Source organism: Pinus tabuliformis, chromosome J (genome assembly GCF_031772625.1).
Source record: "Pinus tabuliformis cultivar Carrire ecotype Pingquan chromosome J, CPIR1, whole genome shotgun sequence".
Taxonomy (NCBI): domain Eukaryota; kingdom Viridiplantae; phylum Streptophyta; class Pinopsida; order Pinales; family Pinaceae; genus Pinus; species Pinus tabuliformis.
Window position 1 is genome coordinate 417,890,591 of NC_142295.1, and position 24,046 is coordinate 417,914,636.

A 24,046-nucleotide genomic window follows, 5' to 3' on the forward strand; every position below is an offset into this window, starting at 1 on the left:
ACGGGATTAGAATCTTGCTTCTATTTTGGTGTGCAGTTTTTTCAACTTGGCAGCCAGCATGGCGTTCCATTCAATGTTTACCCATTCCAACTATTGTTCGCCATTGATTTTCCTATCTCACTTTTTCCATCCATTCCTGTAAGGGATTACTCCAGAGGGATGATCGGTCAGGAAGGGTGAGTTTGAGCATTTCATAAGGGAAAAAACATCAAAGTCATTGTAAAATAAAATATTATAGTCTCTTTATACATAATTGATTTCCTTCCTTCAATGTTTATCCATTCCAACCATTGTTCGCCATGGATATTCCTATTTCACCTTTGCCATCCATTCTTGTGGATTGCTCTAGAGGGACGATGGGCAAAGAAGTGTAAGTTTGGGCATTTCCATAAGGAAAATTAACATCAAGTCTTTGTAAAATAAAACATCATAATCTCTTTATGCAGAATTGATGTCCCATTTAACAAATCTATTGTTCTGAAATATTTATAGATGATTGCAAACATGACTAAATCTCTAAACAGTACATTTGAGAGGTCTTGTTATTCACGATATACATATCTTGGGAGACATGAGGCCTTTTACTATCATATGTACTCGTAAGTACCATATCATACAACACAAACTCACCTGATAGACTCATAGGCTAATAACTACAGAACAAATGGATGCTTAAACTTATAATAGAATGAAATACCATGAACCTTGAAGTTATGAAGGAGAGTTCTCAGCAAAGACTAGTCTGCCGTTTTATAATCTTGATGCCCAAGCCAGCTCTCATCAGGCCCTCTCTTATAGCACTTTCAATCTTTCATGGAGTTACAATTTCTTTTTGCTGAAGACAATTTAATGCTGTCATGCCCTAAAATTGGTGATCTCTGTCATGTCACCCATTGGTGGTATTGCTACGCTAGGTGTACTGGCAGTGCCGCTAGCTCTTGCAATGGAACTGTTATGTTGAAAATCCTGAATGTAACCCGGGCGAGAAGCAACAGGAATTTCCTCTACATCACCAGTCAGCATTGCGACCACTCTAGACATCGGTGGACGCATTGTAGGCACCGCTTGAGTGCAAAGAAGGGCCACTTCAATCACTCTGAGGACTTCTTCGTTTGAGCGTGTTGATTCTATCTCAGGATCCATCAAATCGAGAGGCCTTCCTTGCTCATAAAGATGCCATGTCTGCAATGCCAACAGGTAGTTAGTAATGGCTGGTGTTAAATTGCATTGATCACATATTTGAAGTTCAGAGTGTACACACCCATTCAAGAAGATAAACCATCTTTTGTGGCAAGCTTGTCTCTGTGTTTCTCCTACCACTCACAAGCTCCAACGCAACTACCCCAAAGCTGAACACGTCTGCCTTTTCTGTAAGATGACCCCGCATAGCATATTCTGGTGACAGATATCCACTTCAAAACAGAAATATATAGTGAGTGGTATTATATTACACATTGCAAAGTGCTTTGCAGAGAGCTATTTGCTCGTCACATAATACATGACAGTATAGTTTTGTTTTCTTGAAAACATTTTTGATTGTAGGTAGGAAAAACTATGATCCGTTGTACTTTAATGAGTTTAGTCAATGTAATCTTAAACCACTGAGTAATTTTATGATAATTAGAAATAATGATAAATTAGTTAGGTGTTCTAATGTTTATAAAAATATTAATTATAGTGATAAATATGTTTATTTTAGAATTTTAATTTAATTATCAATAATTGTTAGATAGAGGGTAGAGATTTAATTTCTAGAGAATATGTTGGAATATTTATAGTAGTATTATAGATCAAAAGTTAATATTTTTTATAAATTTAATAAAAAATTAATTAATTAAAAAAATCATATCAATAAGTGTTACAATAATAATTAGTACTGGTTCAACATAGTATTGTAACAAAAGCTATTTATTAGTATAAATTCATTTTAAGTACGAGTAAAGAGAGATCAATTTTTTGCCGTGCAAACTTCTTTTAGAGTGTAAAATTTGGAAAAAAATTGTATCTCATGATAGATCCCAATGAATGTGTAGTGATTATCTATCTCTCTATATATATGATGTGTAATTTTTCATTGTTTAAATCGTATTCTTGAATGCTATATAGAGTATATTGTGCACATTAAAATGGTTTTTTTGATATTAATATATTGTTAAGTATAAGTAGTAAAATATTTTACTGATAATTCACATTGAATTTTTTTGTTATTATAAATGAATTACACATATCCCTCTTATTATTCCAATGAGGAAGTGCTTGATATTTTTTATTTTATTTTTTAATTTCAATTATTTTTTTCCTTGGGATATTGAAGATTTTATTATATACAACATTAAAATATTTTCTTTTCATGTAGATTTTCAAATAGTTTATTAAAATCTTGTGTTGAAATATTTTCGAAAAGTATAAGATTTAAACATCTTACTCACTCATATTTTTTTACTTCTTATCTCATTTTAAAGTTATATGAAATTATATTATCTCATATGGATAACTTACTAAACTAGCATATATGAAATTATATTGTCTTATATAGACAATTTATTAAAGCCCTCATATTGGGTTGTAGAATGAGCCCCTAAGATCCAAGTTAATCAACTTCACATTGATCAAAGCTGAACTTACACAGCCCATACTAGGCTGTAGAAAAAGCCTCAACAAGTTAAAAATTTCCATCATAAAGTAGGGTGAATCTCCATAATTAAAAATGATTTTACTTTATATTAATTAGTTTTATTATCAATACTAATAATAATTTAGTTATATATATATATATATATATATATATATATTTTCAGGTTTATAACTACAATAATTTAACAAAATATCAAAATTATAATAATAAAAAAATAAACCTATGGTCACTAATTTAATATCAACATAAAATAATATAATAAAGTTAATCTAATAAAAAAATTAATATCAAAATAAACTAATTTATTTATTTATTATAGAAGTGATCAAGCTGCAGACTACTTAGTTCTTTTGAAGAAAAATGATATTTTCTGATAGCTAATGCAATTTCACATGATAATTAAGAAACCAAAATCCAAACTTCCTTACACTGTACCCGCAACTCTGGTGGTGACATGAGTTTTCTTCTCATTGTATAGCTTAGCCAAGCCAAAATCTCCTATCTTAGGGTTGAGAGAATTATCCAACAGAATGTTGCTGGCTTTGATGTCTCGATGAATTATCCGAGTACTGGACTCCTCGTGAAGGTAAGCAAGTCCACGTGCGGTGCCAATACAGACATTGTATCGAATAGGCCAATCCAGCTGTAGCTGATGTTTATTATTACCTGCAACATACATAGCACCAGCCTATTTTTTACCATCCAGTGAATAGAAAACGAAATGTACAATTCAGAAAAACTAATTTAGTTATATATAGCACTGGGCTATTTGTTACTAGTAGAAAAACGAAATCTTCAATTCAGAAGACTAATGTGTGTGTCTATATATATAAATATATAATTACCAAATAAAGCTTTTTCAAGACTGTTGTTTTCCAAGTACTCATAGACCAAGAGTCGATCATCTGCTTCTAGACAACATCCATACAACTTTACAAGGTTCCTATGTTTCACCGCAGATATTACAGCTACTTCATTTATGAATTCGCGTTTTCCTTGTCTAGATTCAGCAGAGAGTTGCTTCACTGCCACCATTTTACCATCTGAAAGAATGCCCTATTTTAATGCCACAATTTAGAATGTCAGTGGTCAAACAAACTTAAGAGAAAACACAAATAATACAGGAAGAAATAATAACTGCTTACATAATTCACTTGTATTGTAAACCGTCTTTGAAAAAAGAATGCAACAGATGGAAAGAGTATTAACAAACCTTATAAACTGCACCATATCCTCCCTCGCCTAACTTATTCTCTCGATCAAAATCTCCAGTTGCAGTTCTCATATCCGCATAGCTGAAAATTTTCATCTTTGAACGGATAATTTTTATGGCTGACAAAAAGAAGAAGTCAACATTAAGATGTAACACGTCAATCGTTGCTCCTTGCAACTAAATTAAACCAGAAAATGTTAGGAGAAAACATTGAAGCATCCCCTGCAAGAGTCCTCAAATCTTGTCATTACCTTCGTCTTCCTCAACATTTGTTGCTGCTAGCTTTTGAGCTCTCTTCCGAAGGAAAATAACCAAAAATATGCATATCAAAGCTGCAACAATTCCAATTGTGGTTCCAATAATTATTCCTGTCTTTTTTTTGTCTGTCGAGGGTGGTACAGTGACACCAACAGGGGAGGTGGGAGGCACCCCATCAGCTACACACATTCAAAAATCATAAGTGACAATGCAAGCTGAAACAGACAACGCCTTTCCAGTTTCACGATAGAAAAATAATTTGACAGTTAATATAAGAAACATTTTAATACAACCATCTTGAGCCTGGTGCAACATGCCCATCCTTGGTAGAATGGTGTCCTGTGCAGAAATTTCTAATTTAATGAAACACGCTACCTTTTATACTTACCACGCGTAGCACTTATAGCTGATACTAATGGTCCATAGACTCCTTGGTATGGAATACAGCAAGTTCCCTTTCCAGCCCAGAAAAAATGAATTTCAAGAAAGTTTGCTGTTACATTGATATTGTAGAAAGGTTTTACAACAGCTGCTTTGGAGCCTCCTGCCTCCTTTCGGATGTCAAAATCTGTTAATACTTTCTTCCCCTGCACCATCATTTTCCCAGGAATAAATAAAAAATTTGCTCAAGGCAAAAGATCAGATAACCACAATTTGTTATTAAAAAAGGACGCAATGAAAATATTTCATCGTATATTACAGCAATAACACTTTTAAGATCAATCGTTAACGATACCTGAACATAAACATCAAAAATGCGTCTTCCAACACTATACCAGAGTGGTGTATCTAAAATCACTGTCTCTGCAAACTGTAAATTTACTGTATAGAGTCCATTCACGAGTCCTAAACCATAATATCGAAGTGAACTGGGAGATAATCGTGCTGACTGATACAGTTCTGTATCTAATGTCTTTGTAAATTGAGACTGACTGCTCGCTATATAAGTTGGATTGTTAGAGTCCATAAAATATCCAGTGTCGCTTACTCCCCAGTTTTCTGTACTGCTGACATAGAATGAGGCAGCATTGAGTGTTTCGTTCTCCTGCTCATAAACAACTCCCGTAGCAGAAGTCTTTGGTATGCCTCCACAATTTATGGCAAAGGAAGAATCTAAAAAAATGACGACCCAACATGTGAATTTTATTGTTTTATATTTAAGCAATACTGAGATGTGCATTAATGTCAAAAAAACTATTCTCTGAGCCATCGCAAATACATGTGATGAAATTTATATTTCAGGACTCGAGAAAATGCAATCAGGTCATTTTTAGCTATGCATATGCATTTAAAATTCAAATGTGTGCCTTTATAATTTACTCAGGCCATTTTTAGATGCACTTATGTTTTTAAAATCAAATGTATACTTTTGTGGTTCACTCAGATATGAGTATATAGTAAAAACTGATGTGGATAATTATTAATATTTGGTCATAAGATAACAAAATAAAATCCAACCAAATTACAAATTGCAATATTCAAATTAGTATAGAAAACCATATGAATGAAATATGAAAATTTAAACTATCCAAAAATAGATTTCCTCTAATGATCTCATGACCATAAGTTATGACAGATATGCCAACAGGTTGCAAGTCTCGTTGGACAGGAAGACAAATTGTGAAACAGCCTTATGCTAGACAAATAAATGAAATACGTTACTCATATGCACCGTTAGGTTATAGTTTGTTTGGAAACGAGTTTGTAATCTTTGGGGTGCCATAAATGGTTCCTATAATATTATTCAAGAAATCATTTCGCAACTGTTTCGAACCTAAGCCACAAGAACTAGTATTGTATTTTAAATATTATATTATTAATGTTTGGCTTGGTAAAGTCATTTTATGTTTATAGTTTTGCGCCAAGCACAATTTTGTAAAGGTGGTATTGTTGCTTTTTGAATTTGTATCTAATGTGTACAAAGTCCTTATCATATAATGCAACCTCTAGGGAACGAAGAGGGAGGTAGTTGACACCTCACCAACCATTTTCTGCACTTTAGGTTGGCTTTACTTCAATCAAGGGGGCTTCCCTAAGATAAGATTGCTAAATAGTAAGCAATGATGGCTCAAAGTGAAATGAAGAATAGTTTCAACAACAAAAATATTACAGTATGGAAAGACGAGAAGATGATGGTAGATCAAACCCATTGCTTATCCATTTGACATGGAGTCAAAGGATCAAACTATGAAAGATGTTGTTTACATATGATGAACACATGAAGAGATGAAATAAACAAAGTATAACCTTTCTTAATGTGTTAATATGAAATGTGAAACATACATGGAGAATCATTTGAAAGAGTACCTCAAAATATAGCTTGTAGGCATGCTTATCAAATGAAAATGGTAAATTCCAACCAACTCAAACTAGGAAATTTGACCATCACAAAGACATTTCCATCACATAAGCATCAAAGGCATTGAAAGGGGAATGAACCACCGTCAAAACACAACTAATATGTAAGTTGCAATAACTTAAATGAAGAATAAAAGTACAATCTTCCCATTTATTAGCTCTTCAAAGAATATCCTCTTGCAAGTATTTCCATTGACTAACATTTAACAATTGAATTCCAATACATACACCTCATAAGATAGAAACTTTAGCTCTAACATTACTTTCTAGATCTTCAAATAAGCTCAAGGGGGGAAATGATTGAGATTTATGCAAAAACAAAATGAAATATAGACTTAAACAGAAACACAGAGCTACAACGAAAACTGAACTTCAATTCACTAATAAGAAATACTCAAATTGTTTACATGCAGAATGGAAACAATCTAGCTTGGGCGATGGTAGCTTATATCTGAGAAGAGATTTGATGGCTACATGTCTACTGAAGTGTGTTACAATGAGGCTCAGAGGCCCTTTTATTATTGAGAAACAATGGAAAACCCTAAACATCCAAAAACCTAACCCTAAGAGTAACCACCATAAATAAAATAATAAAATGCCAAGTCAAAGCGGTTAGGCTAATTTTCAAAAATAGTGTGAAAAGTCCAAGTGCAAAACTCCAAAGGTAAGGTTAGTCTCTAGACAATATATGAGTGTGAATGCCAAGTGTCTTGACTAGAGTGCTTCTTATAGAAGCCCTTTGACCAAAAACCATATAAAATTGTCTCCTTTAAACTTGTGGGCCCTAGGAACTTGTGCTTTGTGTCCACATTAAATCCATCACCATAATAAAATATTCTATGCATGCATGTTCCTTTAGAAAGAGATCATTACATAAATTTTGAGGTCTAAAATGGGTCTCCTAAAGAATATTATAAAATAATAGTGGACATAATAAAACAACACTAAATTACATCATCAAATTTTAGAGAAAAAAGAAAAAATTACTTTTTCAACTCATATTTTCAACTTATCTCCCTTCGATTTTACTCAAATTTCAAGCAGGAGCACTCATTGGATGCAAAATTTAATTCCTCATCCAAGGAGTACCCATGTTGCATACTTTCGATGGATCATGCTACACGAAAAATGAGAAATACATGAAAAATGTGATTGCAATCATGTTTTTCTTGTATTTCTCATTTTTCGTGTAGCAGGGTCCATCGAAAGTATGCAACATGGGTACTCCTTGGATGGGGAATTAAGTTCCACATCTAATGAGTGCTCCCACTCAAAATTTGAGTAAAACCGTAGGGAGATAAATTGAAAATACGACTTAAAAAAGTAGTTTGTTTTTGTTTTTTTTTTTTTTTTAATCCTTTTACTTTTTTACTCCAAAAATGATGAATCATCCCCCATGGTTGACATCATCATCTTGAATCCTATTGGTTCTTATAAAGTTGATTTTGGTTGTACGTTTTTGTTTTGAGACCCATTTTTTACCTCAAAATTTCTCTAATTAGTGCACCATAGATATTTGTGCACTTTAGACAAGTCAACCATGAAGTAACATCAAGAGAACTAAGACGGAGGTCACTGTCACCTCGCTAACCCTCCTCTACACTTTATGTTGGCTCTTCTCAAACTAAGGGGGCTTACCTAAGATAGGATTGCTAAATATTAGGAATGATAGCTCAAGGTGAAGTGAAGAGTAGCTTCGGCAAAACAAATGTTGTAGCATGGAAAAACAAGAAAATGATGGTAGATCAAGCCTAGTGCCTATCCATTGGGAATGGAGTCAAGGAAACAAACTAAGAATGATTATTTTTACATATGATCAAGGCATGAAAGAGCTGGAAAAAAAAAATCCTACAATCTTTCTTAATGTGTTAATAAGAAACATAAAATGTACTTGGAGAACATATTGAACGAGAACATCAAAAGATAGCTTATAGATGTGCTTATCAAATGAAAATGGTAAATTACAGCCAACTTGAATTAGGAAATTTTGCCATCACAATGGCATTTCCATAAACTAAACATTAAATGTATTGAAAGGGGAATGAACCACCATCAAGGCACTTCTAATAGGTAAGTTACAACAACTCAAATGAAGAAGACAACTACAATCTTACCATGTATTTAGCTGTTCAAAGCATATCCTTTTGCAAGCATTTTCATCAGCAACATTTAACAATTGAAGCCACCTCATAGGAGAAAAACCTTAGCTCTAACATTATCTTCTAGATCTCCAACTAAGATCAAGAGGAAAAATCCCCAAATCCAACCATGCAAATGAAGGAGAGTGTAAACCGTTATATAGGTTTAATCTCAATTATTTTTACAATAACATACTAGTTTGTTTATTTTGTTTTCCAAGGAAAACATTAGAAAACAATAAAAATATTTTACAATAAAAGTCTAAGAGGGAAAATTAAGAAAAAAAATCCCATAGAAAATACTAAATACAAGCTTCTAAATGAATTTGATGCCACATGTTATCTTCCTCAATCTTATAGCTCAGAAAAGGTGCATGCAAACTGTCACTTGTCTTCTCCATGTCCAAGGCCATTCTCCAAGACTAACTACCTTAAATAGTACAATAAAATTCCAAGTCAAAGTGGTAGGATGAATTTCCAAAAATAATGTGAAAATGCTAAGTGTAAAACTCCTATGATTAGGATTCTCTCCAACAAATGAGTGTGAATGTCAAGTGTCGTAACTAAGGTGCCTCTTCTACAAACCTTTTGACAAAAAACAATATAAAATGTCCTCTTTAAACTTGTGCACCCTAGGAACTTGTGCTTTGTGTCTACATTAAATCCACCACCATAATAAAATATTCCATGAATGCATATGCCCTTAAAGAGAGAGACATTAGAAAAATTTGATGTCTAAAATGGGTCTCCTAAGGAATATTATAAAATAATAGTGGAAATAATAAAAACAAAAAACTATTTTTTCAACTCATATTTTTTACTTATCTTCCTATGGTTTTACTCAAATTTCGAGCGCGAGCACTCGTTGGATGCAAAATTTAATTCCTCATCTAAGGAGTACCCATGTTACATACTTTCGATGGACTCTACTACAAGAAAAATAAGAAATACATGAAAAACGTGCTTACAATCATGTTTTTCATGTATTTCTTATTTTCCGTGTAATATGACCCATTAAAAGTATGCAACATGGGCACTCCTTGGATGAGGAATTAAATTATGCATCCAACGAGTGCTTCTACTTGAAATTTGAGTAAAATAGTAGGGAGATAAATTGAAAATACGAGTTGAAAAAATAGTTTTCTTAATTTTTAATTTTTTTTACCTTTTACTCCAAAAGTGAATGGTGAATCATCTCCCATGGTTGACATCATCATCTTGAATCCTATTGGTTCTTATAAAGTTGATTGTACATTTTTGTTTTGAGGCCTATTTTAGACCTCAAAATTTCTCTAAATGTTAGTGTACCCTTTATATTGTGCAATTTGACAAAGTCAACTATGAAGAAACTGCCATAGGGAGTGCACCATGTTGCACATAGTGTTCTCATTAATGAAAACAAGTGTCATTTATGTCAAAGGGGATGTCCAAGACAACAACAGTGTCATACATAAGTCAAAGAAAGCAGTATGACATCTAGATAACTCGCATGCCCTCATTAGGTGAAGTCAAAAGAGCTATGTTGTTTATTGAGTTTTTTTAGAAGGTTATGATCCCCTAATGATCCTATGAAAAACATGGTTGGGTAGTTCTTGTTGAGACCTTTCCAACAATATATACCACTTTGAAAAACTCCTCCCGGATGAGAATTTATGGCCATTTGAAAATCAACACTTGTAAAGGACCAAAACTATAGGGAAAAGAAACCCAACATCAATATGTTAAACAACGTGCAACTCCCGAGTGGATCCATCGCTAATTAATTAAATCCACAATGGATGGTGACAAGACATGCATGAATTTTAACATAGTTGAAGAATATGCACCTTGCTCTGATCGAACGCTAGATGTACACCAACATGTGTGCTAGTTAACTCAGAGTGGTCCTGCCATAGAAGCCAATCCTGTGATGACACATGGCAGCGTTTGGTTGGTGTTTTGGCAATGAAATGGCCACCTGCATAGTCAACAAGGATGACACGTGGCAGTGTTTGGTTGGATGACGTTTCCTCCCCACACAATCATCCATGACGTAGCATCAAAGATGACATGTGGCATAATTCCGTTGGATAATTTGGCAATGACATGGCCCTCTACACAATTAGTAGTGAAGATGATGTAGCGTTTTCTGGTTGGATGAGGTGATGTTACCAAGATGATGTGGCACCTCTAGGGACTGCCACATGGCAGGTCCAAATGGCAGTTTGTGATTCGTCAAACATCCAAAAACAGATGACATGTGGCACCCTTATGAGCTACCACATATCATGATGACATCATCATGTGAATGACCATGGACCCCTAGGCTAGGGTCACATGGCAAGGTCATATGATCGAAAGACACTAAACACAAACTTCACATCAACGTTATGGAACAAAGGAACGGTGGTCACCCCTGAGCTCGACTAGGGCTACACTCACGCATATATATATATATTATTTGGAGCAGAATATTTGGATAAACACCTTAGTGTAATAGTTCATTGGAACCGAGATGAAAAGATCTACAAGATGGGATAATGAAAAGTGACCTTTAGGGGCTGGAGAGATCATAGAGGCAAATTTACAATTTTTCGGTATTAAAAATGTGACTCAAATAAAATAAATTGAAGGAGTCACTTAATAAAGTAAAAAGGAGAAGTCTCTAGAAGGGAAATAAAATAATAAAATAAAAGTGCTTCTAGAAGGTTGGAGAGCTATCCATCAGGCCTTTAAAAGGAAGGGAAGCAAATCATTTTGGAAATCTTGGATTTGAGTATTTTTCTATGGAGAGATTTTCAGAATATGGTTCTCGGCTTCAAGAAGCCCCAAGATGAAAACCTTTGAGTTCTTTGTGTGAGTTTGACGAAACCCCAACCCACTGTTGAGGAGATTTCATTCAGAAATCTCATTGGACTTCATCAACATCACTATGAGCAGATCTATGGATTGGAGTGTGGATCATCCAGATCTCCAATTTGGGCGTCATTTTCAATTGCCATTTTGGAGGCTAGGTTCAACATTGCAGTAAATTATTTGGTGGCCATCATTATCTTATCTATTTCCAACTATTTTGTATTGGCACGTATTCTTATTCTAGCTAATATAATAAATCTCATTTTAGCTATAGTTGCAACATTTCTGGTTATTCCTCGTGTTACAATATTTTTATTAAAATGTCGAAGAGAAGAACAATGTATTTATGGGATTTATTGCAAATCTAAATAAGTTGCTAGCAATATTTATCATATTGAATTCTACAAATTTTATGGTGTTTTCGAATGTATTCCCTGGAAAAATATTGTCCAAATAAAATCCCTGTGATTTCAACAAAAATATCCAATCAGGATATTACATCTACAGAAGAAAAGGAACGTAACCCAAGTCTCAATATTCTCAAATTCCTCAAGGCATTAGAGAACCAACGCAAGGGCCTGATGACATGGTAGGGTAGTGATGATGTGTCAACATAGGATAGGATATGGACAAGTGAATAGAGATTCAATTAAAATTAGGCTAGGTTACAACAAACCTAGGTGATAGAATAATCCAAGTCATCAAGTTGTTGGAGATCTCAAGCAAAGGTGGTCAATTCAATCGTTATCCTAGGAAAGTCAAGTCAACTAGTTGTTATAATGAACAACATAGTTGTTTGAAGCGTCAAAGTGGAATGTTGAGCCTAATGGACCAATGAAGTTAATGAAGGTACATCTACTAGTTATTAGATAGTCAAAAAGTCATCATTTGTACCAAGTCAAACTTTTACCCAAGCAAGTGGAATTGTAGTGGACCAAGTCCAATTTCAAGAAGGGCATTGGTGAGGAACATTGGGCTTCTAGTGGGTACTATTCTTCATCCTTAGTCTTTAGGGCCATGGGTAAAGGGAACATTGGACCAATTTGGTAACTGTGATCTAATATGATCCCTTTAGTGGGAAAACTCATTGACGCAATGTAATATTTTTATAAAATATTACTAAGTCTCCAACATGCGGATGACTAGTGACATATTCTAGAGGAGTCCAACTAGTCATTAACTAGCCATCAATTTTTTTTTATAAAAGGCTAGTCTCCTCCCTAGCAAAATGTTGTTATTTTTTGTGAGATAAGTGCCATTAATAAAATAATTTCATTTGCAAACCTATATATTTGTACATTGTGTGAGTTGGATTTTACTATCTCTTTTTTTTCTTGGTTTTTTTCTAGTAGATGGTTTAATCTAATATTTTCTCCATTAAGTAAGGTCACATAGAAGCTAGAGGTTTGATCCATTGAGGGGCAATAGAGCCACATGGAGGAGGAAAATTAGGGAGAAATATCGCTTTTTGTCTTGTTGCAGGTGGGTGGCTCCAACAAAAGCTGAACCATTCCAATAGGATGCTTCAACTAAAGAGGGGCTTGTATATCACCACATAGTTGAATTGAAGGGTAAAGAACATCATGCTAGGGGTTGTTCCTAACTGGGTCTGAAAAGTGGAGAAGATCTTAAGTCACAAGTGGGAGCGAATTCTCTCTAAAACCAATCTCACTTCCCTAATATATAGTAGCAAGGCCAACTTAGATAGATGTGTGTTTCATAGGTCAACTCATGAGGTAAAGTTATTGTGGCACAAGGTAAGAATTTGCAACAACCAACTTACGTTTTCAAAAATCCAAAACTTTTCATTTTCTATTCTAGTGTAGGTTTCTTTTGTTGGATGGTGTTGTCATTGATGTCAACCCTGGGGTTTGACTTTGACTAAAACACGATTCATTGATGTCAAACAATTAATTAACGCTTATTAATAATTGTTTGGATTACATCAAGTTGGAAGCTCCACTATTGGATGGTTGGAAACCCTAAGTTCTAGGTTTGGGTTCCCTGGTCAATGGATATACCCCAAACTCGTGAGAGGTTTTTGATGTGGAAAATCAATAATTTTGTCCTGGAGATCATTCCTAATGGATTCTCCTCGTTGAGATGTTTCTGGTGGTATGTGGTACATCTTGAGAGGCCTCTTGGTTTGAGAGATATTCAAGTTTGAAGATGAAAACCCCAGTTTCTGGGCTAAGGCCCTAAGGGGTGGTGACATGGCATACTTTTATTGGTTGTTGGGCATTAGACATCAAGCGTGAGAAATTTTTATCATGTTCATGGAAAAATCACCTTAAGAAAGCCCATCACAAGTATCTTGCACCCATAAGGTTCCTACATTCCATTAATGGCTAAAGTGTCTTATTGCTTAGGGCATAATGAAACCAATTAATAGTGTTTATTTAAAAGGATCAACATTTCAAAGTTGTCTTAGGTCTCAAGTTTCCTCCAATGATTACCTTTAAGAAACCCCTCTTATGCCTGCACATGTGTCTATAAAAGGAAGACCTTATCTCCTTCAAATAGCATGAACCTCACACAAAATATCCTTAGATTTGCTCTGAACTTTTTTGGCCTCCTGAGGTAAACCGTAGAGATATTTTTAGGGATATGGTTTTGTTAATTTTCTTCTTTTTGTTTCGGCATTTCGTTGGGGCAAAATTTCTTGCAGGTAGATTGAATTAAGCACTCTCTAGGGAATCGTTTGATTGACCTATTCCAAGACTGCTTCAGAACCTCAGACCTGGTTTTTCTCCATAGAAATTTTGGTCTACTATTTTGGTTTGGGTTTCCATTTCTGTAACAAGGGTTTCTTTATATATATTTTCTTGGGTTATGGTGATGCGTATGGGCATTGCATTATTGTAGGTGAAGGATGTGTTTGGTCTTCATTAGCGTTCCCTTACCATACCTTGGTGCCCAAGGAATTGTTGTTTCATACCTTGGCACTTATCAAACAAGACCTCGGCCTTCATCTAATGACCCTCGTCCCTCACTCATTTTGTTTCAAACCTTGGCAAACAAGACCTCGACCTTCATCTAATAAGCCTCAGCCCTTATAACAAACTTGTTTTAGGTCTCAGACTATAAGTTTAGGGCTTAAAAGAAGCTCCAGGACCTCGGCACATTACATCTTGGACAACAGACTAATCAAATGCGAGTTTGAAATTTTGCATACTAATTTTGAAGGAAGAGGCAAGTGAACTAAAGAACTAGTGGTTCTTCTCATTTCGGGTGATTGTTCTTGATTGAGTAAGTTTGTGTTCATACATGTTTGAAGACCTCCAAGATAGCTGACCCTTCAAGTAAGCAGATTCAAACTATTCTGAGTAATGATTAGCTTCATCAATATTATTGTAGTAGTAAAAAAGGGTGATCTACAATAGTGTTAAGGATTATTGTTAGGGTCAATTTATAAATATACATATACACATACTACAATACTTAATCTGACCTAAAGCAGTGTGTTAGAGTGCCTTAAGCAAGGAATTGAAGGTTGCTCTCCTTAAGATGAAGTTGGTATACATGTTCAAGACCTAGTTACAAATAGTAGTGTATAGGATGCTAATTATTTCATCCTCAGATTGCAACAGTTAGGGTTTTTTTGAACATTATCCTACAGGAAGCTTAATAAGGATCTTGACATCTATTAACAAGGGTCTTCAGTATAAGTCTATCAGTGCCCTCTATATTTATAAGACAAGTGATCTACCTCACATAACAACAGCCTTGATGACCTTAAAGTGGCATGACTTGAAAATATTGATGGTATTGTTGTGGCTTGACATGACATGTAACAATGACTAATATATCACAACGTGTTTGTGAAATCATCCTTGAATATTGATAATAACAACAATTATGGTTAGTGATATATAGCAGTGGTAGTGTTTGATTCATTGATGTGATAGTGATAATAACTCTATGATACAACTGTGATTAGAAAGTGTAGTGATTTTCATTTGTGAAAGTTGACTACAGTGATCTTGTAAAGGACATTGACATGACTCTTTTGTACAGCGGTGATATGATGCCTTGACTTGACTTGGGAAGGAAATGACAATGATCCTATGCATGATTAAAAAGTGAGACAGGAACAACTGAGTGAGTTTGATGACAATAGTTTTAGAAGTACATGACTTAGATGAACAATAACAACAGTGGGAGATTCATTGGTTTGCAATAAGAGTTTGGGTTTCATAGCTATATCTGAACTATTATAAGACATATGCTAGTAGCCCTCCTTGGGCAAAGTTTGAGACAATTGCTAGCAGGTCATAGGGATGACCTAAGGCATCTTGGTTTGAGCTATCATCAGACTTCAGTGCCCGGTACTTGCAACAACATTAGCAACTTGGCACAGTGGTTTGGAGAGACTGCCTTATGAGCCTTTGAACGCATATTCATTTGTGAGCAGTGCAGTACAGTGACACTGACCATTGCAGGTCACATGAGTACAGGATTAGATTGCACAATGATTGTGTTGTGATTTGGTATAGCTAGGATTGACAGTAAATTCTTAGTTTGATGTGTAGATTGTGCAGTAGTTTGGTTTGGCATTGTGATTAAGCAGAGGCAGGAGAACAATGTTTGCAGTACAATAGTGCAATGGTCAGATTGAGCAGTGTTATGCAGTGAGGCTACCAAGACTTGACAGTGATAGACATACTGAACAGAGCAGCAATATCTTCGTTACAGTTTTATTATATTGATTCAGAGCACAGGGGGATCTAGTCTGAAAATTGTGAAACGTGGTCCATCACCTCGTTAGGGTGGCAGGGTGGTACAAGGAAAGTGATTGGAGTCCCCTTTAGGTTGTGGCCTGAGAACACTTCAGGGCGGCAAGGTGGTACTAGGGTAGGTTGTAGCCTGCACAGGGTGTTGGAGTGTTCTTTCAGTGGGACTTGATAAATCACATGATGTTGGAGCGTCCATCAAGTAGCAACTGGTAAACAGAGTGTTGGAGCACTTGTCAGGTTGGGGTCTGACATCCAAGGCATTGGGGTGTCCTTCTAGTTGCATCTAGTTAACAGGGCGTAGGAGTGTCCTACAGGTTGCAGCTTGTAAATCAGGGGGTTGGAGAGCCTCCTTCAGTGGAAGCTGAAAACTTGATGTAATTATTCTTTTGAAGAAGAAGACAAATATTAAAAAGTGTTCAGTGGTTTTTGACGCGGAGGGGGTTTTCCACCTAAAAATCTTTGTCCATTGTCTTGATTATTGTGCATTGTTGAATGGTATTGTTTACTACTTTTGCTATCTGATATTGTTTCATGTTAAATACTGCTGAAGATTAACTAATGCTCTAAAAAGATTAATAAGTTGTTAATTTCTAAGAAATATTGATTCACCCTCCTTTTAGTATTTCCAACATCTTTACTTGCTGATTTTAATTTTTTTTATCAATAATAGCAAGTTTGTTCGCCTTTGGATATTAAAGATAAAAGTTATATCTAATCCTAGGCTTCGATACATTGATTTTGGGACTATTTTTGCTTGTATCAATTTTTTTTCTTGAAAATATGCATTTTTCCTTGCCATTACACAGATATTTGCAATCTTTAGGAGGCTTCAAACACTATATAGGTAAGTATCTTGACTTAGGACTCCATTCATTAGTTCTATTTTGAAATATATTTTTTATTTTGTTGTTATAGAGCCATATAATAATTCTTTTTATCCATTCCTATAATAAATTTCTTCCTGGAAATTTTCTAGGCATTAGAGAACTTTTGAGGTCTAAAGTGGGCCTCCTAAGAAAAATGTACACCCAAAATAAACTTTTTAAGAACCAAAAGAATTCAAGATGATGGTGTCAACCATGGGGGATGATTCACCATTTTTGGGGTAAAAAAGTAAAAAGATTAAAAAATAATAAAATAAGAAAACAACTTTTTCAACTTGCATATTCAACTTATCTCCCTAATGTTTTACTCAAATTTTGAGCAGGAGTACTCGTTGGATGCAAAATTTAATTCCTCATCCAATGAGTACCCATGTTGCATACTTTCGATGGACCCTACTATACGAAAAATGAGAAATACATGAAAAACATGATTGCAACCACGTTTTTCATGTATTTTTCATTTTTCGTGTAGCAGGGTCCATCGAAATTATGCAACATGGGTACTCTTTAGATGAGGAATGAAATTTTTCATCCAATGAGTGTTCCCACTCGAAATTTGAGTAAACCCATAGGGAGATAAGTTGAAAATACGAGTTGAAAAAGTAGTTTTTTTCCCCCTCTAAAATTTGATGATGTACTCTAATCTTATTTTATTATTTCCACTATTATATTATAATTTCCTTAGGAGGCTCATTTTAGACCTCAAAACTCCCCTAATGCATAACACCCAAAGGCACTGTGTTCCAAAACTGCAGTAATACAATTTTCATCTTGCTGGAAATTGCAATTTATTGTTGTTCAAAGGCTTGGAAGTGATCTTTTAAGATCCATCTAACACCTTCCAACCTCCCCACACCTAAATCAATGATCTAGTAGTGCTTAGGCATCAATTGGGTGGCCTTCCAAGGGGAATCAGTTGTACTGACAATTTACTTTAGAATTTGCAATATGTAGTTATAGGGCAGTAAGATGATTTGTTCTAGAACCCCCATACATTTTCTCTACACCATTTTCTACTACTTATATGTTATATTTAACACAATTGTGTATAGTGTTTTGTTGGTTTTAGTTTTCTGCTGCAAATTTACATATAGAAAATCAGCAAGGCAACCCCTAATTATCTCCTCCACCTCACCTTTTGACTCCATTTAAGCGACTGACCTTACTTAGATTGGTTGGGGTATTGAGTAGGCATCCTCCTTTGGCCTTTTAGGAGAAAGTTGGGCGTAAAGAGTGGGGGTTTCGGCCAGGGTGACATTGGGCCCTGTTACCATTTTGCTTAGCAGGTTGTTGAGGATCTTGTACAACTTGCTATGGATGGCACACACAGGATAAAGTCCCACTCTCACCTCAGCCTAAGTCCCCACTCTTTAAGCCCAACTCCTACCAAAAAGGGTTATGGGAGGCTTTTCGTGAATGACTCCAGCCAATCATTACAAGACAATGCCTTATAATGCAATCAAATGGCTAAAGTTGAGGAGTTTCACTGTTATCCTGCTATTCTACTATAACTATCTGCATAAAATCTTTTAAAAATCAAGAAGTACATCAAATAATATAGAATATAACAAATAAATAATTAAAATTGATGTACATGAAATATACTTACCAGATATATGTTTATTTCTATGATTTTTCACCTAGTTAGATGGGTTACTATATAAAATTGCTTTATGTCCTGCCTTGACAGGTCTGTAAGTTCTGCAATAACACTAACAACAAGCAAGAAACACTCAAACTTCACTAAATATAGCATGTAAATAGTCAAATTTGGTGCACAAAAAATATCCTAACCGAATATATAATTTTCTCAGTGAATAAATGGTTGGTTAGGAGGCTTGTTGTGTAAAACAACTAGATGCCCTGTTTTTACATGACTTTAATTTCTGTAAAAAGATGCAGAAATCAGCAAGCCAACCCCTTGAGAACACACCCAAAAGTTCCTAGACAATTTTAGATCTTGGATCTAGGGTGGAGAGGTTAGAAGGTAGAATAATGACCATTTACGTCACTTCTAAGCCTTTAGACATGAAATAAAATGAATTTCTAGCAAGCTGGAAAATCAATTTATGAGGTTTTGGGTTTGAAAACCCCCGGGTACACAATCTAGAGCTTTATTTCAGCAACTGTGATATTCCCACTTAGCATTATTGCTAAGTGAAATATCAATTTTGATAAATTTTGTCTTAATTCATGTTTGCACTTAGGAAATGTGGGTTTAGAGGCCCCACATTGATTTTTGATTAAAAGCAAGTCCCAAACATTAGAGGTGGAGGAGAATATCGAGCCCCTAGTGGAGCGTGGGGGCCACACATGGAGAATTGCGGCCCACATGGAGAATACGCATGCCTTGGAGGGAAATTCGGTGGGAGGAAATCGAGATGGGCCCACATGAGCACGTTGGAGGCATTTTGACAAAAAGGAAGGGAAGACACTCACTTGGTCATTCATTCATCTATTCAAAAATCTTGTCTTTGACATAGCACGCTTGAGCTGAAGCCAAGTCTGCAAGTGCTATTTAGCACACGAGTGTTTCCGAGTGGAAATCTCAACCCTTGCTTCGATGGACTTCGAGTGCCAGCCCAAGGAGGGAGTTCCATCCATTTTTTATTGTTCCAACAGTGGGAGTGCGAGTTTGTGGGGAGGAGACACTAGCAGCAGCACAGGGACTGTGTAGTGCTTGGAGGAGGCACACTTGGGAGTTGAGGAGTGAAGGGAGTTTGGGCCTGAGATTTGAGGAGGAGCTTGGGAGATTATTTGCTTGGAGATTGAAGCTATTTTTGGGGGTATTTGCAGCAGGATTGACAGGTGGGTCGAATTTCCCAGCAATACAACCATAGAGGGAAAAGAGGCCGAAATTCCAAGGTCAGCCATAGCCCAATTCCTTCGTGGGTTATTCTGGGTATTTGGTGGAGAGGCCAGGGTTAATTTCCTAGAATTTTATGAGCACCGAAGGAGGCCCTAGCAATAGATTTTCACACCTAACAGTGTACTTTTGGGCAATTTAGTGTAGGGTTAGGAGATGGAGCATCAACATACTGGAGGGGAACCTCTTATTTTTCATTTGGGGCTTAGCTAGCTTGCCTTGAGCAAGCCTAGGTGCACTCTTTCTAGCACCTCATTGTACCCTCTTCATATTCTAATAAAATGGCTCAGTAGTGTAGTTTTTGGTGCATATTAATGGTTTGATTCATGTGTTTAATTTTTGTGGCTTTTTGTCTATGTATGATTTGTTATTTACTGTAAAAATTCCCTAGGTATATTACAGTGGTATCAGAGCTCATAGACTTGGCTTAGCCTGTGGGAGAAGCGCAATCTATGACACCAGAAGTGTAAAGACTGAAATTAAGATTCAATTGTAAAATTCTATCAAATTAAATGCAATTGTGTATCTGATTCTCACATCTGGTGTCGGTCCATCTTGCTCCTAGTTTCTGATTCCCTTACAAACCAACCAATTCCTCCCTGCCTATCTAGAATCAACCTCTACAGTTCCCAGATCCAGAGAACTTCGAAATGGAAGTCCATTGACCCCCGTGCCCAAAACTCCAAGAACAGCTCAAAATTTCCCAGTTCTCAGTTCAAAATCGAGCCCCTGGCTCATCCCTCAAACAATTTGATTTTCTATCACCCTTCTCTGTATTTTTTCCCCCTCTTGAAATCATCCTTCCTCTCTTTAAATAGTAGAGGTCCCTTCATCTCTACGTATCCGTTCACCGCCTTTATGAAAAGATATTATTTTTTTGTTAAGCGGTGGTTGCTTTGTCATGCTTCTTGCCTTTAATTGAATCAGATCCCCTTACAACATCGAGTGGTATCACTTTTAATTATGACGGTTGGTATTTTAATTTATTAAATAGTATATGGCCATAATGATTTTAAATATTAAATATTATTTTATGTTTATAACATATCAGGTTTAATAATAAGGTTTATGGGTTTAATTTATTTAATATACATTTTGGGTTATATATGAGCTGGTAAACCTATGAATAAACTCAACTATATTTCTTACTAAATGTATATTCCTTCTATTTACGAGAATTAGGTATTTAATTAACACTTTTGATAATTAATTCATTTATTTTATATTTAGACATTCTCCATGAATAGTTGTTAAGTTATGGTATGTTCTATGCTTATAACAGTTTACTTCTTTTTCTTATTATATTCCACTGATTAGCAATCACATGTACATAAGGTAAAGTGCAGATAGAACATTAAACAATCGACAGAAAACAAGCCAAGACAAGAGACACAAGATGTGGCGGCTAGCCAGGGACAAACCCCACAATGTGTGGGGAAACCCTTTGATCAAATCTTCTTGTATCTTCAATAATTCAGCAGAGAGAAATAGTACAATAAATCTGATTCATATCAGCAGTAGCAAACCCTAGATCAGTAGCATCAACATTAGCGGCTTCATTATCAAACTAGGGCAGACCATATCTCACAAACCGACCGTCGGATTGACTTCATTCCACCACCAAAAGTTTCGGCTTCTAGAGGAGGTTTAGATGAACCTACAACGCAGTTCAGATGAGGAGATCTTCTAGGCCACGCAAGTCAATCTTTACTTTTGCAGTTGCAGCTTCAGTTTCAGCAGTTTCCGGCTTCAAACTAGGGCAGTCGATATCTTGCAAACCGTTCGTCGGATTGACTTCTTTCCACCACCAAAAGTTGCAGCTTTCGAAGGAGGTTCAGATGAACCTACATCGCAATTCCAAAGAGGAGATCTTCTAGGCCACGCAAGTCAATCTTTACTTCTGCAGTTGCAGCTTCAGTTTCAGCAGTTTCCGGCTTCAAACTAGGGCAGTCGATATCTTGCAAACTGTTCGTCGGATTGACTTCATTCCACCACCAAAAGTTGCGGCTTTCGAAGGAGGTTCAGAGGAACCTACAGCGCAGTTCCAAAGAGGAGATCTTCTAGGCCATGCAAGTCAATCTTTACTTCTGCAGTTGCAACTTCAAATTCAACAGCTTCCGGCTTCACATGTTTGAGAGAGAGAGACCCATTTCAATGCAGTAGAAAAAAGACTCATATCTGCGCAGTAGAGAGAGAGAGATGTGATGAGATGAGTGAGTCCAAATGAGGAAAAGTCCTCTTATATTTATACACAACATTGGTGGGTGAATAGATGCGACTGTTACGCTTCTGAGCCTACATGAGTTGTAGGTCGGCTTGATAATAATTCCATAATCAAAATAAATTCATATCTCCATGAATACTTATCGGAATTGGATGATCTTTATATCAATCCTACACCTCTCGACGAGAGGAATCTAATAAAAATATTATTAGCCATGAATAAGATGACCCACATGAAGTTTTTCCCTGGTTGCCAATTTTAACACTCCCTCTCAACCATGGAGAACTTCATCTGCAATCTGTCTATCGGTCGTTACTATTCATCCATCAAATGCACTGCCTTGTACAGCCTGACCCTTGCCCTGCTCTGCTCTATTTTGCCTGTTCTGCTTTGTCTTGTTCTGCCCTGCACTGATCTGTATTGTTTTGTTCTGTTCTGCTCTGCTCTTGCATTGTTCTGTTCTACTCTGCTTTTGTCCGAATTATGAAGAAGAAGAAATGATCGAGGATGTATCATACTGACTCAAAGTCAGTCTCAGAGTATGTACCACTGGTCCCAGACCAGTCTCAACCAACCCAAAGTCAGCATCATAGTGAGTACAACTCCAATGGTCCCAGACCAATATCATCCTCCACTGACTCAAAGTCAGTCTCAGAGTATGTACCACTGATCCCTGACCAGTCTCAACCGACCCGAAGTCAGCGTCATAATATGGTACAACTCCTACCACTGGTCCCAGGCCAGTATCATTGATCCCAGATCAATGGAGGTCATCCTAGCGTAGGGAGTACGGTAGTTACAACGATGCGTCCATCGGTACTACTATGGTCCCTAACTTCATTTCCCTGCTCATTGATCAGATGAGAGGTACTTCCCATGAGTCCCAGACTGCATGGGTAGGATGCCTCGACAAGAGAACTAATCAATCCTGTCCTCACAGGAGAACACATCAATCCTGCTACAATTGCCATGGAGAACACATCAATCCAGGCCTCACAGGAGAACACATCAATCCTACTACAATTGCCATGGAGAACACATCAATCCAGGCCTCACAGGAGAACACATCAATCCTGCTACAATCGCCGTGGAGAACACATCAATCCAGGCTGCCATGGAGAACACATCAATCCAGGCCTCACAGGAGAACTAATCATCCTGCTACACAGGAGAGCGAATCATCCTGTTCGACAAGAGAGCGAATCATCTTGTCCCACAAGAGAGCGAATCATCTTGTTCCAGTGTGCACCAACAGGGGAGGGTGAGTCAACCTGTGGTCATATGTTGCTGCAGTAGGAACCGCAAGCCCTCAGAGCTCCCAGAGCTCAATGTATGCAACATGCAGGACCCTTGTACAAGGGTTTCTTGCCGACTCCAAGTCATTTGGGAAAATCAAAGATTAGATCTTTCCTCGGGGCTTTGACAAGGTGTATCAACCTGTACATCATCTTAATGTGATGGAGCTTCCTTGCTCATCGACTTACCATATCCCAGATGATGTCTATCTGCTGGAGCAATTGACGAATACGGGATTCCTCAATAATCGAATCCCACCTCTAGTTGTTACAGAGAATCACAGTGGTATCCAATGTAAATCCAAACAACTCTCTGAAGAGCTTTCGCAACCAGACTGCCTCCACGAGGTTATGCTAGCAATAATATATCCTGCTTCGGCGGTGCTCAAAGCCACTGACTTTTGTTTCCTGCTCATCCAGGATATCGAAGCAAATCCCAAGGAGAAACAACACCCGGAAGTGCTCTTACGGTCCTCCACATTGCCTGCCCAGTCAGCATCTGTGTATCCAAGTAGTCTTACATCTCCAGCAGTGTATCTTAACCCATTGTACCACGAAGATATCTCAGAAGATTCTTGGCATCAATCCAGTGAGGCTCAACCAA

At 36.5% G+C, this 24,046-nt stretch overlaps 1 protein-coding gene across 2 annotated transcripts in view; it reads right to left on the reverse strand.

The window, feature by feature from the left end:
• Positions 1-230: 230 nt before the first annotated feature.
• Positions 231-24,046, reverse strand: part of LOC149227611 (putative LRR receptor-like serine/threonine-protein kinase At1g56140) — a 430,653-nt gene continuing 406,837 nt past the window's right edge. For both annotated transcript variants that reach the window (XM_089377835.1, XM_089377834.1), the window contains 8 exons: positions 4,843-5,219; positions 4,495-4,693; positions 4,100-4,285; positions 3,849-3,967; positions 3,481-3,691; positions 3,064-3,301; positions 1,262-1,412; positions 231-1,182 (listed from right to left, as the gene is read on the reverse strand). In XM_089377835.1, coding sequence (XP_089233961.1) covers positions 856-1,182; positions 1,262-1,412; positions 3,064-3,301; positions 3,481-3,691; positions 3,849-3,967; positions 4,100-4,285; positions 4,495-4,693; positions 4,843-5,219 — 1,808 coding nt within the window. In that variant the 3' untranslated portion in view covers positions 231-855. The remainder of the gene's footprint in view (positions 1,183-1,261; positions 1,413-3,063; positions 3,302-3,480; positions 3,692-3,848; positions 3,968-4,099; positions 4,286-4,494; positions 4,694-4,842; positions 5,220-24,046) is intronic.